Consider the following 17,995-nt stretch of genomic DNA (forward strand, 5'->3'; position numbering starts at 1 on the left):
GAGATTCCTTCTTCAGGCAATATATGTAAATCTTTCCAATTACAAATTTGAAAGTTATAACTTTTGGGAACCAGTATGTGTGAATATCCTTTGTTATTGTTTTTAAGGTATAGCAACCTGAAAAGGTCAAGATCTTGCCACAGCTGTTTTAAAAGTCATACTTGGAAAAATAGATATATTCTGACCTGGTACTTACTATGAAAAGTTTGCCATACACTACAGGTTGACTGACCTTCACACCACAGAACAAATTAAACTACCTATAACATAAATTCCTGTTTTACAACTTTGATACATGTGTCTCTGTTCAGTTGTGGCCTTTGAGTCTGGTCATATTAATTGAGGACATGTCAGGATTTAAATCACACAGTTTAAAACTAGGTTTCACGACATCTTAAAGAATATATTAAATGTGTTTACACTCAAATCCAAATACTAAATAACATTTTTATTAAAGAAAAAAGAAAAAAAAAACTCCGGTAGTTTCTCTGGTTGGCTACATTAGCACTCTGGTACTCTGGGCAAGCCCCTCTTTCTGTAGCATGTCAACCAATCAAAATGTCAGGTGTAATCTGAAATTCTGGACAAGGATAAAGTGAAGACAGGAAGGGTGTGTAGTCATCACACAGCTTCTCACTGACTGGACAGTCTTATTTCCCTGTTTTTGGAGAACAAGCTGTTGGTTTTAGACATCACAGCTTGAATTCACACTATCATACGAAATATTAATTTCTATATCTGTAAAGTTAGTAATAGTGAGTCCAACCTATGATCTCAGCCTCAACTACATTACTTGTGAGACCCTTCAGAAAACTTATTTGCTCAACCCAGCTGTAGAGATTAAATCGTACATTGTCATCTCACAAACTCAAGTCAAACAAAAACAAAACACAACCTGTCCTGGACTGAGTCCATTTTCTCCTGGACTTTGGGAGAGTACAAGTTGTTACTGTCCACCAATCGCTGTCCGCCCTGCAGGGCCCCATCAATCTTATCTTCGTTGGCTTCCATTGTGCTGACGAAGTCTTCGTGCTTCTTCAAAGCCTTTTCTGCCCCTGCCAACGTGTCAGGCTTGTCTATGTGGGCCAGTGTGTACTCCTGCAATAAAATAGACATCATGGAATTAAAAAAAAACGCTGAGAACATGAAAACGGACTGTCCAGAAACCCATAATCTGCTGACTGAGTTACATGACAAATGTGCAGTGTTGGTACTGATAGTGCTGCATTCTTCCACTCAACATTCTTGCAGAATTCCTGCAGCATTGCTGACATCAGGTTTTCAAGCTGTTTTTGACTTAGTCCAAAAGACATCATCAGGAGAAGTTTACCTGATTATTTAGGATGGCCTCTACAGCTTTGCCGTCCCTCAAGAACTGCTGGAAGCCCAAACCCTGGTCCAGAAAATTTCTGCGACTGTCCCACATCTTCTGGAGCTCATACCAGCCACGGTCCAGCCCATTTAGCCTCTGCTCCAGCTGCTGGTACTGAGGATCATCTTCCTGACCTTGGGTGACCTGAGCTCCTGTGTCCCTCACACGGTGATAGTCCTCTTCATGACTGTTTATGTCTTCTCGCACAGCGTTGTGACGGCTGAGCAATTCTTCGGCCTCCTGCAGTGAGGTGGGCATCTCCTCAGATGCCACAGCTTTCTGGGTTTTGAATAGCCAGGACTGGAAGTCATCCATGTCTTGCAGAAAAGTCTGTAACTTACTGACCTCACCTAGAGAGTCCTCCCTGTCCTTTAGGGTCTTTCTAAGTCTATCCCAGGCCGTGTCGAGCTCTGCCCTGCGGGCTAAGATATCTGCTGCGTTCTCCGGGTGGTCCTGGGCCAGCTGGTTTGCCTCTTCGTTAAGGAAGGTGAGCTTGGCCTCAATAGCTGCTAAATCTCTCTCCATGCCAAACAGTTTCCTCTGGATTGTCATGACGGCTGCCAGGTCATTGCCCAGATCCTGTGTAGACTCAATCACCCGTGTCTTTTCTTTTATCCAGGTTTCTGTCTCGTCACACTCCAACCCATAGTTGTGTAGACTAACAGCAGAATCAACTCTTCTTTTCTTGTCCTCCACCATAGCCTTGAATGCTTCCCATCTAGAAAGAAATAATCCATTAAAAGCTTAATTCACTAAGCTTAATTTCATCATTTATATGCCAAGAAAAATGTAATACACTATTCTAAGAATATTTCATTTTCTCGGCCTTATTACCTGTCTTATCTGATAGCAATGACCTAAAACACAGGAATTTAGTAAAGGAAAATTTTTATTTAGAAAAACAAGATGAAATTTATTCATTTAAAAATCTAAGGATAATCTTTACTCTCCACTGGGTTGCGAGTAAAGATTATATTATTGTTTACTTATAACTTATAAAACATATGCTGACAAAACGATAAATTTAATGTCTCAATATCACTGTAGTTGTAGTTGAAAGTACTAGTAATGAGATGTCAAGTAAATTCCCCACCTGTTGCTGCATGCTGCCAGTAAGGCAATATTATGAAAAACAGTCCGTTTTTTTAAATGTATTTTATGTGGTGCTGGTGGCCATACTTGACTATATTAAGACTAAAAATGGGTAGAGGGAAAAGGGGGCCAAAATGCAAAGATGCCAAGTTTGAAATTGGAATCTCGGATGGCTCAGTTGTGGACTGCTACACTAAGGATCATCCCTCACAAATATTTTTTCTTAAAAATACCATTTGCATGGATGTTTGTCCAGTGGCTCTCTGTGTTCCCCTGTGATGGACTGGCAACCTGTCCAGGATGTACCTCTTATTGAGTCGTGTCTGGCATTCCTTGATCTCTTTGGTACGAGGGTGTCTGCTCTCCTCAAGCTGTTTTGCAGCTTTGTTGACGTCATCTACTCTTGACTGAACGTTCACCATTTCTTGAGCTAGAGCGCTTAATCTGCAAAATAAGAAAATTGTTAGTTAGAATAACAGCAGCAGTCAATGTGATGCAGAAAATTCCAGCCAATTAGTTCAGTTTAGACGAATGATCTCTAATGGCATCTTCTTGCTGGTCTACCTGTTCTGTACCACTTCCAAATCCTCCAGGTTCTCAGGAACCTCTAAATCCACCAGCCATGTCTCCTTTGTGCTCATCCAGAGCTCACAAGCGTCCGTCTCGCTGAAGATGGTGTACAGAGCCATGGTGTCATCCAGTTTCTTCTGCCTCAGGTCAGCCAGAGTCAGGAGCTCCATGTAAAGGTCCTTGATGTCTTTTAGACGTCTCTGAATGTCAGGGGTGTTTTGTAGCTCCTCTGGCAGAGCGCTGGCCTGTTTGGACAGCGCATCAATGGTGGCTCCATTCTTGATGGCTTCATTCCTCAAGTTGTTCTGGTTTTTCAGTAGTCGCTGAGTCGTGTACTCATCGTGACCGACGTCATCGCTGCTCATCTGCCTCTTTGCATCCAGCAGCCAGGCTTTAAGTTCGTCAGCATCACCCTGAAACTGGAAGAATGTCTGGGTGTCCCGAAGGTTCTGCTTTCGAAATGCAGCCAGGTCCTCCAGCTGCTGCCACTGCCTCCTGATGTCATCCATGCACTCCTGGATCTTTGGAGAGCCAAAGTGCTTGGCCTGGATCATCTTATCCCCTTCAGCCAAGACCTGCTGCAGGTTGTTGCGACGAGCTCCGAGCTCGTCCTCGAAGGCGCTGTGCTTGCTCTGAAGCACCAGCACGCTCGTCAGGTCCTTGCCGTAATCCAGAGAGGAGAAAAGCTGCTCTTTCTCTCTAATCCAGCTCTCCAGCTCCGCCACCTCCCACAGGCAGTTCCAGAAGCGGCGGGACTGCTCCAGCCGAGCTCTCCTCTGTGCGGCCAGGGTGCAAAGCTCCTGGTAGCAAAGGTTGAGGTGCTGCACCCTGTCTCGAATCACTTGAGGATCACATGGCTTATAGCCTGGAAAGAGAAAGTATGTCAACCATATAAGTTGTTAATAGGACATGTTGTTAGTTCATCTTTTTTTATTTTCTTGGAGGTTTGTCTCTTTACCTAAGGATTATATCCCATATAGATCGTTAAAATATATTTGATATAAAATATTTAAACTATGGTTATATATTTATTAATATTAGAATAATTAGAAGACCTGAGAACAAGATTAACCCTAACCCTACCCTAAAACAACATTCACATCTGCAATATGCTCTGCTTCATTTAAAATCTCTAATCAATGCATCACATTAATGTTTTTTTTTTAAGTTTCCCACAGGAGCAATGAGTGTGTTCCACTTACTATCTCCGTTTGCAAACTTCAGAGCAGCAGCACTGGCACTCTGTACCCTCTCTGCCTGCAGGGCGATGTCGTTCTCTAGCAGAGCGTGTTTTTGAAGAAAGTCCTCCACCTCTAACAAGTGTTTCCCAAAGTCAGGAGAGAGCAGTCGTGCCTGAGGAGAGGCTTTTGAATTAGGTTTCATCATGAAATGTTAATGTTTCTTTCAAGTCAGTACACATGATTTTTACCTTCATTTCATCCATCCAGCTGATGATGTAGAGCATCTCCTGGAAGATCCTTTGCAGGGTGATGTTCATATCCAGACGCCCTCTGCGGGACCTCAGCAGCTCTTGCAAGTAGTCCCACAGTCGCAGGATGTTGTCTTTTCGCACGTCGATCCGCTTGGCGTCGTGGTAACGCTCAGACTCCAGCTCCTTGGAGATGTTCACCAGCGCCTGAACGCGCTCCTCGTATGCGGCGATGTCTGTCTCGATGGCGTCGTGCTTCTTCTTAGCTGCTTCCACGGCTGGCAGGTCGTAACCAAAGTTATCCTGAGGAGCGTGTGCAGAGTGAATGTTGATTTGTATTTTAGTTTTATGTGTGGCTCAGTTTAACAGGCTTTGATATAACCTAATAAAGAATTTTCACAGGGAACAGTTATTTTTTCATATCTCTATATGTTTTAACCTCGACCTGTTTTTGAAGCTTAAATGAAACAGAAACACATTTAAAACCAGCTCTCGGTTTACAGCAGTCGGCTGACCTGAGCCACTAGTCTTTGGTTCTCCAGGAGCCACGTTTCCCTCATGGCTGCCTTCCTGTCGAATCTTCGCGCCATCTGTTCCAGCTTCTCCTGCCGGATCAGCTCGTCCCTCAGGACCCGTTCCCGCTCGTGCTCCGCCCTTTCCAGACGCTCCCAGGCCTGCGATGGGGATGATGAGAAGCATCCTGAGTCTTTGTAGTGTTTGCGAGCCTCGTCGTTTTAGCATCAACAGCACTGGGATGTGTGAGGTGTTTAAAAAATTTAGATGCTCCCTTCTGCTTGATCTCATCCTGGATGAGAAACTCTGATGCTTAAAGAATATCCTGACTATGTAGAATGGATGTGTGCTGAGACAAATCTGTGTATTTTGACGTACACCATGGAAACGTATTCATACCCCATAAACATTATTATGACCAGAAACTTCAATGTGTTTTACGGGAATGTTATGTGCTCATCATCCTTATTATTAAGCACGGTGGTGGCAGCCTGAGTACACATGTGTGCCACACTTTTGTGTTTTATAAGTGGTGCTGCAAAGGATGACTCAAAGTCAAGTTATGATTGCCCTGATAAACTTGACAGGCCCTCCAACTTCTTTAGTCAGATAGGAAATAACATTTAGAAGACAATACTTCTGAGAAAGGGGAAAACATGTCAATAATTTGCTACATTTTTAGAGTTTTATTTAATTTTGTGAATTTTTTGTATTTATACCAATGTCACTTTTTCTTTGCCAGATTCAAATGCCTTAATGCCTTTATGACTTAAAACAGCATAATTAAAGTTTTGAAATAAAGTTGGATTTTGACTCTGGGATCCCACACGTAGATTTAAAGAGGCTCCCCATTTTGACCACTTCACTAAACCCTTTCTGGAGTCGCTGGTTTCAATTTGTATTTAAAAAAAAATTTAGACCATGTGTCATTTTTCCATCCACTTCACAATTATGTAAGAATTTGTGTGGGTGTATTATGTCAAATCCTTTTACGAAATAGTTGAAATATGACAACCTGTGAAAATATTCAAAAGCTACAAAATATGTTTGCAAAGCACTCTAAAAGTCACATGTCATAGTCAGTATTTTATGTCTGGTGAACAATACAATATTGGTAGAGCATCAATGCATTATTCAAAATATTTTTTTTAATATTGAAAAAACTGTTCTGTTTTTTAAAAACAGAATAAACGAACAATAAAACAGTTCTTTTATTAGCACCTGTGTTTTTTTTCTAACTTCCAAACACAGTGAAACTTTTATTGAGAGATCTGTGTGGAGCAGACCGCTGGTTTTTTCCCAGGATAACTTCTCACCCTGTTGATGTCTGACACCAAGGCTCCCTCTTTCGGCGTGTAGACCCTCTGGTTGTTGGCCCTCATGCGACTCTGAATGGTGAAGAGCAGCACCTCCAGATTCCCTTTCTCCTGGAACCTGAGAAAAATTAAACACATTTCAACCACAAGGTGGTTCACAGAGACCAGCACATATCAAAACAAAAAGAGATGCAAGAATAGAGCGACTGATTTCAATAAGGGTTTTTGAATCACTTGGGCGGTTTCTCCACAGTCCGGTACGTGTTGAAGGCCTGAAGCTGCTGCTGGACTCCTGTCAGAGAATTGGCAAGCTTCCTGTTGTTTAGCACGACGATCGTCTGCTCGATCCACGTCAGCAAGTCTGAAGCCAGCGTCTCGTACTTATCGATCATCCTCTCCGTCTCTATAGCTTGATCCAGAACCTGAATAAGGAAGGCAAATATATAAACAAGACTGCCGGCCTGACAGACTAATGAGTGCCGTGTTTCCATCTCACCTTTCCAACTCTCTTTCCCTCGACAGCAAGCTGCTTCATCTTAGAGAAGTAGTGGTAAAATGCCACAACGTACGTGATGATGGATTTTTCATCTGGGTTCTCTGTGAACACATCTGCAAAACAAAATGCCAAGCGAGTTAATCACCACAGCGAGAGGCATCACCTCTCCTGAGGTGTTTGTTTTAGTCACCAAGATTTATCCTGATAAACATTTAGTTCTACATGGAGGTCTTCACAGTTATTATCGGTCACTCGCCTTCTGGGTCTAACAGTTTGGTTACGCCAAGTTTCTGTTCTGCCACATTAAAGGCGTTCTGGAGGTTGTGGGTGGGATTGGACCTCTTCAGTTTGGTATAGTCCACCAGATCAGGCCTAGCAGAGAGATGAAAGGGCAAAAAAAGACAACACAGGGCGAGAGATGAAAGAGAAAAACTAGGGGAGACACAGAGCAGGCAGGTTTGGACTGTGTTTTCAGATGTGTAAGCTGGTGAGAGCAGTTTCATTATTCATCTTTCCTCACCGGTGTTTGTGTATGAGGGCGTTGAAGGCCATTCCGTCTTTCCAGCTATTGGTGAAGTTTGTGATGTTGACGTTCGGGTATCTGTGAAATAACAGTGATGGGATGTCACCGACTGAACATGAAAGGATATTTCTGCGAAGCTCAAGCTTCAAATCAATGTCTGTGCTCCGTATAAAGCAGAGTCTTTCATATCCATAACTTTAAGCCTTGAAGAAAAATACGTTTTTATACAGATCTATTTGTATTTCTCTGTGTGAAGCACTAGCTTTTGATATTGCTTCAGCAGTTCAAAACTTGTTCTATCGATCCCCTTTCTTAGACATAGCAATTACAGTAGTTCACAAAAACTGTGATCCTACAATCCCTTGCTAAAGTGTTCACACTTTTTCTTTTTCACATTACCAGATGTTAAAAACTCAAACTTCAATGTATTTTAATTGAAAAGTATGTGACAGATGATGACAAAATAATTCACAATTGTGAACAAATAAAAAGCTAAACATTTGGGTGTATCAATTGAATATAGGGTTGAACTTTAACTAGGCCATTCCATTTTTTTATTTGTACAGATGTTTTAAAAGCACACTTTATTTTCCTTTCACTATTTTCACCACTTTATGACAGGATTTGATCAAATACACCAATGTCTGCGTTTGCAATGGGATAAAAGAGACCGAAAGTTCAAGAGGCTTGAATACTTTTACAATGTAGCATGTACCCTCTTAGCACAATTTAAGAAATGAAAACTAAGAGTTGTGAAATGGTAACAGACGTGCACCTGGTTGCAAATTCCCGATGGATGTTTACAGCAGCTTGGTGATGCTAAAGGCCACATAAAGTACTTACCCCGCAGTTTTCATCTGACACCACAGAAGAAGAGCATCTTTAGCTGAGTGTGTCTCCTTCTGGTCTGCCTGGCCGGTTTCCACAATAATGTCCTGGATCTGATCAAGAACAGGAAGCCCAGATGGATGGTAAATGATAAAACTTAATATTTGATTTTTACAAAGAAAGAAGTAGGAACACAGACAACCGAGAGGACACTGCATCAGGGAATAATTTCTCACTTTATGCCTTTGGTTTCCATCTTTGTGTAAAATTAAAGTAAATCTCCAGTGATGTATCATTAATGTTATTAGTCATAAAGGATTGTTACAAAACTCAGCAGTGGCTAAGATGGGTGGAAAATAGGTGGTAATGACTGAAGTTCATTTCCCACACAGTGGGCCAGTAATTAGAGCAGTGATGTGATACAAGCGACAGGTCCTGAGAGATTGCTAAATTTAGGCAGCTTTGCTTCTCCTTGGCTAATGCAGACTGAAAAATACAGCCTGTTTTTTTTTTTTTTACTTATCTCTTGAAAAAGTTGAATAATGTAGAAGGACTTATTGTTTGAACTATCATTTCTAAAAATAACAACGCTGCTGTCAAATTAAAAATAAATATCTGACTCTCCTCTCCCCTTCCCCACTGGATGATAAGAGTGAAAGAGACATGTGTGGTGTGCTTCTAAAGAACGAAAAATACTGGAGCCTGAAGGCATCGTTCCCGAAAGAAATAATCCCGAAACTGCAGTTCCTCACTGATACCTGCCTGAACTAAAACAACAGGAAATGAGACGTGTTTATTGTTGGTGTCGCCAACGAGGCCAATAGGTTTAGAAATGTGGGAGCCGCCATGGAGTTTCACCAATATGGGCCATCAGTTAATTACTGATACATCTGAATGCTTGAGTGGAAAACAGAGTAAGCCATGTTTTTAAGTGTATGTGCTCTTTATGAGGCAGACAGAATGACTACATTCTGCATCTTTGCAGCTTTAAGTTTCACCATCTTTTTAGATGCTGCAGCCTCGGTTTACCTGGAAACGCAGGATGATGGTCCAAATGAGCCCAAGTATGAGGCGGTGGTTGCCGTCGACGATGTCATGGGACCCCATGTTCTCTAGGTGTACCCTCTGCTCTTTGAGAAACTGCAAGGCCTTGTCTACATTTTCCAAACAGTGGATACGCATCCGACCTTTAGTGGGCTTCGGCTGCGAAGGAAACAAGGAAGAAAAAGAAAACAGGAATTTTTGAAAGAAAAGACATCACAAATGAGCTGGAAATAACATTAAACTTTTACGACAATAAAGTGGAAGCAGAGACAGCATATCTCACCAGACGTTCTCCAGACAGGACCTCTAGCAGTTTAATTAGCATGCGTCCGTCGCGAAGGTCCAGGTAGAGGTCAGAGATGCGACAGCCAACTCGGGAAAGGATCGAGTTGACCCATTTAGTAAAGGTCTTCTTTTGAACTGCCTCGCGCTCATCTGGAGAGGGAACATAGTTTAAGAAAGAACATGAGCTACATGAATAATGCACTGCCCTCACGGCTGCAGAGCAGCATCATTGAAGCTGGTAGGGATTTACTGTCTCCAACAAGGGCTCTTCAAACCGAAGACATGGCTGTGCATGCTAGTGTTTGTCTGCGAAGAGCTCTTAGTGAGTAAATTAATGCGCTGTAAAAAAAATTAACCTCATTCTTATTCTACAATGCCTTCTAAAAGTTTTCATACCCCTTTGACTTTGTCACATAGTGCAACATTACAACCCCAAGCTTCTGTATTTCGCATAGTCAATACGTTTGTCGCAGTTACGGTTGTTAGCCATTTGGAATATGTCACTATCAACCTTTCGCATCTAAAACTGAAAGTTTGTCCATTCTTCTTTGCAAAATAGCAAAAGCACAGTGAATGAAGAACATCAGTGAACATCCATTTTCAAGCTTTGCCACAGAATCTAAACTGCATTTTGTCAATTTCACTGGACTTTTCTAACACTTGTATCTGCTTTGATCTAAAGTATTCCACTGCAGCTCTGGCTGCTTGTTTAGGGTCGGTGTCCTCCTGGAAGGTCAGCCTTCACCTCAGCCCAAAGTTTTTATAGCCTCTAACAGATATTCTTCCTGGATTTATTTACATAAATTTATCAGCATTCTTCCAGTTGTTTGCTGCTTCCTCTGTAGGGCCTGTGGCAATTTTCAAAAAGGCCTTCTTATGGCTTTTCTTCAACAATGGTTCTTCTTGCCACTAAACAGCAGTTTTGTGGATTGTGCAAGTAACAGCTGTCTTGTCTGCAGATTCTCCCACCTGAGCTCTTGACCTCTGTAGCTTCTCCAGAGTTACCAAGGCTCTCTTGGTTGGTTTTCTGATCTTGGTGGGATTGTAGTTGTGCTAAAGTCTTGAATGAATAGTGGTCAGTAAGAGGTTCAAATCTGAGGATATTGCTTTATAACCTCACACAACTTTAAATGCTTCCCCAGTTGTATCCTTGACTTCTCTGCTGTGCTCGTTACAGTTAACGATGATACTTATTAACCTTTGTTAATTTATCTGTAGAAAACTTTAAAAAATCCTGTATAATTTGCAGAAGTATGCACTATTTTGTAATGCTTTGAGTGAAATACACTAACATTTGTGGCTGCAACTTGGAGAAAAAAGGCAAATATTTCAAGGGTTATAAATATACCTGCAAGACATATTGCAACAAAAACAAACTGAAACCAACCAAGTAAAGATTACATCAAGTGAGCCAGTTCTGCATCTGTTCAACATATTTCTGTGGCAACCTAAATAATCCAGAGCAAGGTGAACACAAGGGCAATGCTTTCTCATTACACTAACCTTGATTTTGCTAACAGCTACTTTAACTGCAGATACACACAGATTAAGTCACAGATACTTAAAACTTATTATGTCAGCAATGGGACAATCCCAGCCCCAGTTGTCCCAGCATGCAACACATCAGTTCCCTTTAGTCTCCACACTGATGGTTGCCCTGTTTATCTCTGACTTCATAATGACTTGTGAACTAAAATAAGAAAGGGCACAACAGGAGAACAGGCTAGAGCAAAGATGCCAGGTATTGTATTCTAGGTTAAGAAGATGTCAATAAGCAAGGTGAGATTGAGGAGGAGACATAAACTCTGGATGGAAGTAAACTTGGCAAGAGGAAAAGCTCCCTGGGAGGCAGTCTTTCAGGTTTACTGTGCAGAAGCATGGCGAGATAAACAGAACAAAACACATCACCCACAGTATCTCCCCTGCTGTTGCCAAAAACACCCAGTAAGCTCCTTTACAGCTCCAGCTGAATTCCCAGCACCATCCAGGAGAACGAATCAGGAGTTACAGTATGTAAAACACATGGTGCAGCAGGGTACAGTAAATAAATCATGCCCCGCTCTGCTCCCCTCAGCAGAACAACAGCACACACTGCTCCGCTGCATCCACATGGATTCCCCACGTAATGAAAAAGTAATGGGAATTAAAACATGCAAATAACTCAAAGCTCCATTAGCAGCACAAATGCTGAGAGAGTAGGAACAGAAAACGGAGACAAAAGAAGAGCCTGACTAAAAACTGTGACAAATCCTCTCTGAACTATCTGGGCTGCAGAGGATTTCACAGCACAGTCAGTGAGAGGCCAATTAAAGTGCATCCCCACACTGTTTTGCCATATCATATCACAATAAGAGACCTTGAGAAGGGACAGCATGGATGCACAGAGAAGCTCTCAGCCAAGTGGGCAGCAATGGGACAACAGAGAGTAATAGGGGGGGAGTTACTGTTTTCATGTCGTCTGCTAAGCTTTCTGCAGATGAGGAATAGCTTGATATGACAACAGCTCTGACTAAACTGAATAAAGCCTTAAGCGCTCTTTTGAATAGAAAGCTCTGTTTAATCCTTAAATTCCATCTGTTCTTTTACAGAGCGGAAGAAGATTAAATAATATCAATGTTATTAGCGATACGACATACAATACTATCTAGGGTTTGAGTATATCAGAATACATGTAAAAACGTTTCATATACCAAGTATTTGAAGCCCTACTGTCATTAGGTTAGAAAAGAAAAGCATATTAACAACAATCACCATGTATTTATGTTTCTATAAGTGCAAACACATGCTGCAGAAGTTATTAAAATATGTCTAATACAACAAATTATGAAGGTTTTGATTAAAATATATACAGTGGCAACTTTTGACATGGACCATATGGGCAGTTGCCCAGGGCAGCATTAAAAAGGAGCGACACACAAGCACTTGATAAATCCGAGACAGTACTTGTTTTGTGTCTTGAACAAGTTTTCTATTGCTTTATTGCATGTGCAGTCAGTGGAGGGTTGGTCGGTTTAGAGACAATGTTTTTACACACCAGCACCATCTACAATCACTCTCTGAAGAATATTGAATTAATAAATACAGCAGCATGTAATTTCCCTTTGGGATCAATGAGCTGTATTTGACTGTATTGCATTTTGTCCAGCTCCAGAAAATAAATTATTGCAATGCACTTTGACTGATTTCAAGGCAGCAGAATAAGGGGCTCACCCAGGACACACTACCTACTTTTTAAGAAACTTGCATGAAAGAAAAAAAAGGGGGGGAGGGGGAATATAGTGACAATAAAGTACAGCTTGGTCGATTCTGACTAGTGAACTATTGATCGGAAACTCAAGACTTGTATCTTTTTCCAATCAATTAAACTAACCACTGACAGATCACTGACAACAACACTCTTAGGTGCGGAAGCTGGTGCTGATGGGAATAAAGCTCAAAGTCAGCAATTATTACTGATCTTAAAGAAAACAACTAAGTCAGCTCAAATCTGTGTAGGCAGATTGAACCAAAGATCCAAAGTAAGTCGCAACCTTAAGATAAACAGTTTACCTTTAACATTTCAGGTTTAGTAGCATGTTGCCTTCTAGACATCAAAATAAAGCCCAATTTTTTTATACCACCTTTGGCTTATTGTTTATCCATCAATAGTATTTTAATTAACAATCATAAAAATGTGCATCTTTGACATGGTGAACTACAACATTTCCGTACTGGACCTCCTAAACTATTGCAAAAGATAGCAGTTATGTAAAACTGAGAAAGCAAGTATAAATACAATGGACATTTCTCATTTTCTAAGACATTCATTTCTACTCTTGCGTTTTACCAAGTATGACTCCATATGACTTCAAACATCATTTAATTTAACTCGGCTACGGACACAACTCAGTGTGTAGGAAGCAGTTGACATGACTTTACAGAGTACTTTTTCTGTTTTTCGTTCAGACAGGAAAACCATTTAGCATTATCTGTTTTTCAACATTAATTAATGATGCTGTGTGAGAGGAACACTGCATGTTTAGAGTGCTTGCAGTTTTTCGTCCACACAAAATGAATTGGGCCTTTGAATCTTTTTACTTGTGTCCACCAACTTCTTTAGGTTTTCCTATTCTTTATATTAGACCAAGTCTTACTAAACATTCTTCTGTTTCACATGTTTTTACTTGATGATCTCTCAACCACTTTTTGACTCCAGTGAAAGCCCTATGACTTATTCATGTTGATGGATTTTTCCTATACACGGCTTGATCTGTTTTTTTCCCCCAACAGTCGTCTCATACTGGATGTGGCCCAGTAGTCCCAGAGCACCCTATTACATGCCCCTGTCAAGGCACAGCCAAAGCAACCTGTCCTGCAGCCATGACACCATGACACTAGGACAGGTACACTCAGCAAAGCATGGCGATGAAACTCAGCCTCTCCATGCTCTCTATACCCCCTTGCATGCTCTTGTTAGACATGCTCTCAAGGCAAATAAACTGTCTGCTCCCTTAACAGAACTATATGAAGCCCCTGAACATCAGATTAATGTGCATTTGATGTTTGCACAGTTTATTTATGTCTGACCGAGCATTAGGGGAATTAGAGGTAGGATGCAAAAGAGGCACGCGAAAAGCAAAACCGGGCAACTTCCGGAGCAAGTTAAAGTGCCTCGTAAAAGTATTCACAACCTCACAACCTTTTTGTATTTCGTGGGGATTTTATGTGAAAGATTGCAATAATTGAAAAGCGGGGAAAAAACTGACATTATTTTAGACATTCTTTACAAGTTAAAATCTGGAAAGTGTGCTGTGCATGTGTAATAATTAGCCCCTTTAAGTATGATAATCCTAAATAAAACCTGAGCATAAATCTACATGTTCTGTTAAGGCCTCAGAGGTTAGCTGGTGGACATTCAAGAACTAACAGCATGATAGAGAGCAAGGAATGCAGCAGAAATATGTGGAGGATCTCCAAAGCTCCGGAGGTTGAATCAGTAAACTTGAAAACCATGTGTCATGCACTCCACAAATCCAGATATTACGTCAAAATGACAAGAAGAAAGGAACTCTTAAAAGAAAGGCATTTGAAAACATGTTTACAGTTTGTTCCACGTCATAAATCAGACACAGCAAACGTGGGAGAAGATGCTCCAGTAAGACAATTTGAAAGGTTTGTAACTGAACTACACTGAAATGTTTTGGATCAAGTACAAAGAATGGCCTAGTCAAAGACCAGAGCTAAACCCAGTGAAAAATTTGTAGCAAGACTTGAAAATGTATCTTTACAAATGCTCTCCATCCAGCCTGACCAATTTGAACACCTTTTATACTGTTCTATCAAGTTAGATCCCGATTGATTCAACTGAAGAAAGTTAAAGGAGTGTAAATATTTTTTGCAAAGCTCAAAAAAGAACTGGGGGAACTGCTTGTTCGCAGGCAGAACAACAGAAATAACCATCAACAGGGCACGTCAAACTACTAAAGAGTCTGAAAACAAAGGGATGCTTTATAAATCAATAAATGCACAAAAGCCATTTTCTGCCTCTTCATCACAGTCGTCCTTTCCAACTTCAATCTGTTGTAATCTTGTCAAAATCTTGAAAACAATCTTGAAAAAAAATCCTGTAAGAAAGACTTCATGACACGCAGTTGGTAAATTGATGTGTTTGGCCCGTCTCATGGCATCTCTGATTTAGAGAAAAGCTTCAGAAGTTTGCAGCTCCGCTATCAGTTGACTCTGCAGCCTTCAGGATCAGTCGATACTTGAAATGTAGCAGAGGCAGTGGGGGGGGGAGGAAGCCTTTCCCTCTGTTCCTGCATCGTCTCCTCCATTTTCTTCCCCTCACTAATGCATTCCTGTCATCAGGGAGTTGGGTAGCATAGTGCAAGCTCAGAGAAAAAAAACATCCACTGTGACGGCGTGGTTCTCTCTTAAAACTGTAACAATAAAGGCAGCAAGGAGTTACTCCAGTGGAGAAAGTGGTTGTTGTTTTTTTTCTTCAGAAATTCATTCCAGAGACGCATCACCTTGTTGTTTTGAAGCAGTTTGTGAAAGTTAAAGGCCATACATGGCAGTGTATCTTGTAAGAGACGACAAATGGTTGTTATCTTGAGGTGTTATTTAAATTATTCAAAGCCAAGATTGTTATTAATCAGGGCAGAGTCAAAGCTTCCAGAAATTAAGTAAATAACCACTAGATATATTTCGTTTATACAAGTGCTAATGACAAACTAACCTCTGGCCTCCATCATTGCCCGGACATGAACATAAACACATGATGGAGAAGGGAGGGGCATGATCTAAGAAGTGTCATCCTTGTGAGGCAGGACATGATGGACCAACTCTCTCAGCAAGCACACACCCACGCACCCACACACACCCACACACACGGTTCCACGGTCAGGATCCAGTTACCTTGCAGCTGCCTGAAGCGTCCATCCAGGATGGAGTTGAAGCAGATGTTGGAGGTGCTGTAACTAAGCCAGCGCGCCCGCTTCATGCTCCTGGCTGATGAGGAAGAGGAGGAGGAGGAGAGGATGGGGGCCAGGTCCGGGTGAGTTTGAGAGGGCCGTGGACGCCGGGGGGTGCAGGAGGAGGATGAGGACGATGATGAGGAGAAGGGGGAGAGCCCCGTGGGCACCGAGGTAGGTGGGATGTGGAGGAAGGTGCCATTTCTCTCGGGGTGCTGCTCCGGTACCTGCTGCTTGCTTGTTGCCTTCCTGCTCTCGGGTCTGAGGGCGCGATGAACCGGCGGGGTGCTCCTGCTCCGGCTGCTGCTCACTCCGACCCGGACCTGGGCCTCTTTCTCAGCTGGAGTAAAGGGTCGGCTTGCGGTCTCCTTGCTGCTCCGGACGGCTCCAGCATCCCTGCTGCTGGCCTTTAGGCTGATCTTGACCTCTCTTAGCCGGGGTTGGCTTATGGGGGCAGTGCGCAGCAGGCACGGGCTGCTCATCTTGACCCCCAAGCCCCCAAAACAATTACAACAAGAAGAAAACCTCCACTGGAGCCGGCCGAGGAGCTTGGCACACCTCTTCTCTCTCTTTCTTCTGGCTCTCTGTCCTCTTTTCCAGATCCCTTTTGCATTAACTCCCGCTCCCTCCCTCCCTCCCTCCCTCCTCTTCGTCTTTCTTTCTCACTCGCTCCTCACTGTTACCGTGATAAAGCTCTGCCTCCACTTTCAGGCAGCACAAGGGCTCTGGCAGCCTTCAGTTTGGTTCAGAGGGATTTATTTTGCAGCCCCATCCATGCATACAGTATGTTTCAAGGCATACACGTGTTCCTACGACTCCCACACAGCGGCACCAATACTGAACATGAAGTACACAACTGGCACGCTTATGAGTTCCTGTGCCAACAATCCAAACATTACAAAACTACATGCATGTTAGACTAAAAGCAAGAAAGATTTTTTTTAGGCTTCTGTGGTACAACAGATCCTAATATGCTTTGAAATCATACTAAGTGCATATTTTTGAGTTCACAAGCTGTACACCAGACACAGGTAATATTCAGAAACTCTCATGTCTTCCCCCCCCAACCCCCTTTCACTCCCTGACAGGAAACACTGATTGCATTACAGAAGCATCAGTGCAGCAGCAGCACTCTAACAGAATATCACCGACTGACACTCAAACCTGAAGCCTTCATTACTTAAAGAGACAGGAAGAGACAGCGAGAAATATAGCGAGAACAGTGCCAGATGAAAGTCCTGGATGGGAAGAGAGGCATTCTGGACTCCCAGACGGAGGAGAGGAGATAACACTAAGTGCTGGAAAAATGGACCCAATCAGATCTCATGGTAGGTGATTCTCAGCTCTGAACCCTTTAAAATCTAAGCTGGTGTATTAACAAAGACGATTTCCAGCTCTCTTTGAGGTCAGACCTCCAGTTTTGACCTAGAATGACTTTTTTTTAACTCTAAAGGCGATACGAAACCAAAAAGAAATGTCCCGCAGAACAGAAGTGAAGGAATTACAAGGTTATTAAGGATCAAAATTATTATTTTTTTTATTAAACTGTAATTTTCAGTATTTGACCAGCTGATTACCAATTAGAGCTAATCAAGGAAAACATTGACAATTCCTATCTCTGATCATTCTATCTATAGCTCATCAAATCGTTTGAAAATTAATAGGAGTGAAAGGGCAGTAATGAACTCCTATTTCTCACATGGACAGCATTCCACCATGAGGTATCATAGGCCTGGTCAGAGGAACGGTGAATCAACTCATTACTGTCAGAAAAGTGTTATTAGCTCACAAATTAAGACTCACAGGAGGCATAAAGGAAGCGATATTAATCCTACACTTGAGAGGGTGAGAAAAACTCTGTGCAGCATTGCTTTTGGGGATTTAAGAGGGAGTGTATCATCCAGATAAAGCACATCATTAACTGGAAATGAAACCACCTCTTTAAAAGCAGAGGTTTTGGGAGCTTGGTCAATACTGAACATGAAGTACACAACCGGCACAATGCCAAAGCAGAGAGAGATCAGTAATAATTAGAGAGAGAGAAGAAAATATTGCTCCTCATTAGTATGGGAAAA

The 17,995-nt window shown here is 42.0% G+C and overlaps 1 protein-coding gene across 2 annotated transcripts in view; it reads right to left on the reverse strand.

Moving 5' to 3' along the window:
- Nucleotides 1–17,995, reverse strand: part of sptb (spectrin, beta, erythrocytic) — a 46,504-nt gene that overhangs the window by 19,677 nt on the left and 8,832 nt on the right. Inside the window, exons 1-16 of one of the 2 annotated variants that reach the window (XM_032546732.1) lie at nucleotides 15,865–16,514; nucleotides 9,467–9,618; nucleotides 9,169–9,342; nucleotides 8,155–8,252; nucleotides 7,309–7,389; nucleotides 7,045–7,160; nucleotides 6,789–6,901; nucleotides 6,527–6,714; nucleotides 6,293–6,410; nucleotides 4,979–5,137; nucleotides 4,464–4,766; nucleotides 4,237–4,387; nucleotides 3,029–3,899; nucleotides 2,771–2,908; nucleotides 1,331–2,090; nucleotides 896–1,098 (exon numbers count right to left, since the gene is read on the reverse strand). In XM_032546732.1, coding sequence (XP_032402623.1) covers nucleotides 896–1,098; nucleotides 1,331–2,090; nucleotides 2,771–2,908; nucleotides 3,029–3,899; nucleotides 4,237–4,387; nucleotides 4,464–4,766; nucleotides 4,979–5,137; nucleotides 6,293–6,410; nucleotides 6,527–6,714; nucleotides 6,789–6,901; nucleotides 7,045–7,160; nucleotides 7,309–7,389; nucleotides 8,155–8,252; nucleotides 9,169–9,342; nucleotides 9,467–9,618; nucleotides 15,865–16,402 — 4,163 coding nt within the window. In that variant the 5' untranslated portion in view covers nucleotides 16,403–16,514. Of the gene's footprint in view, nucleotides 1–895; nucleotides 1,099–1,330; nucleotides 2,091–2,770; nucleotides 2,909–3,028; nucleotides 3,900–4,236; nucleotides 4,388–4,463; nucleotides 4,767–4,978; nucleotides 5,138–6,292; nucleotides 6,411–6,526; nucleotides 6,715–6,788; nucleotides 6,902–7,044; nucleotides 7,161–7,308; nucleotides 7,390–8,154; nucleotides 8,253–9,168; nucleotides 9,343–9,466; nucleotides 9,619–15,864; nucleotides 16,515–17,995 lie in introns of those variants that run through there. The other variant, XM_032546733.1, reaches the window with a different exon arrangement.

Source organism: Xiphophorus hellerii, chromosome 19, assembly GCF_003331165.1.
Source record: "Xiphophorus hellerii strain 12219 chromosome 19, Xiphophorus_hellerii-4.1, whole genome shotgun sequence".
Lineage (NCBI taxonomy): Eukaryota > Metazoa > Chordata > Actinopteri > Cyprinodontiformes > Poeciliidae > Xiphophorus > Xiphophorus hellerii.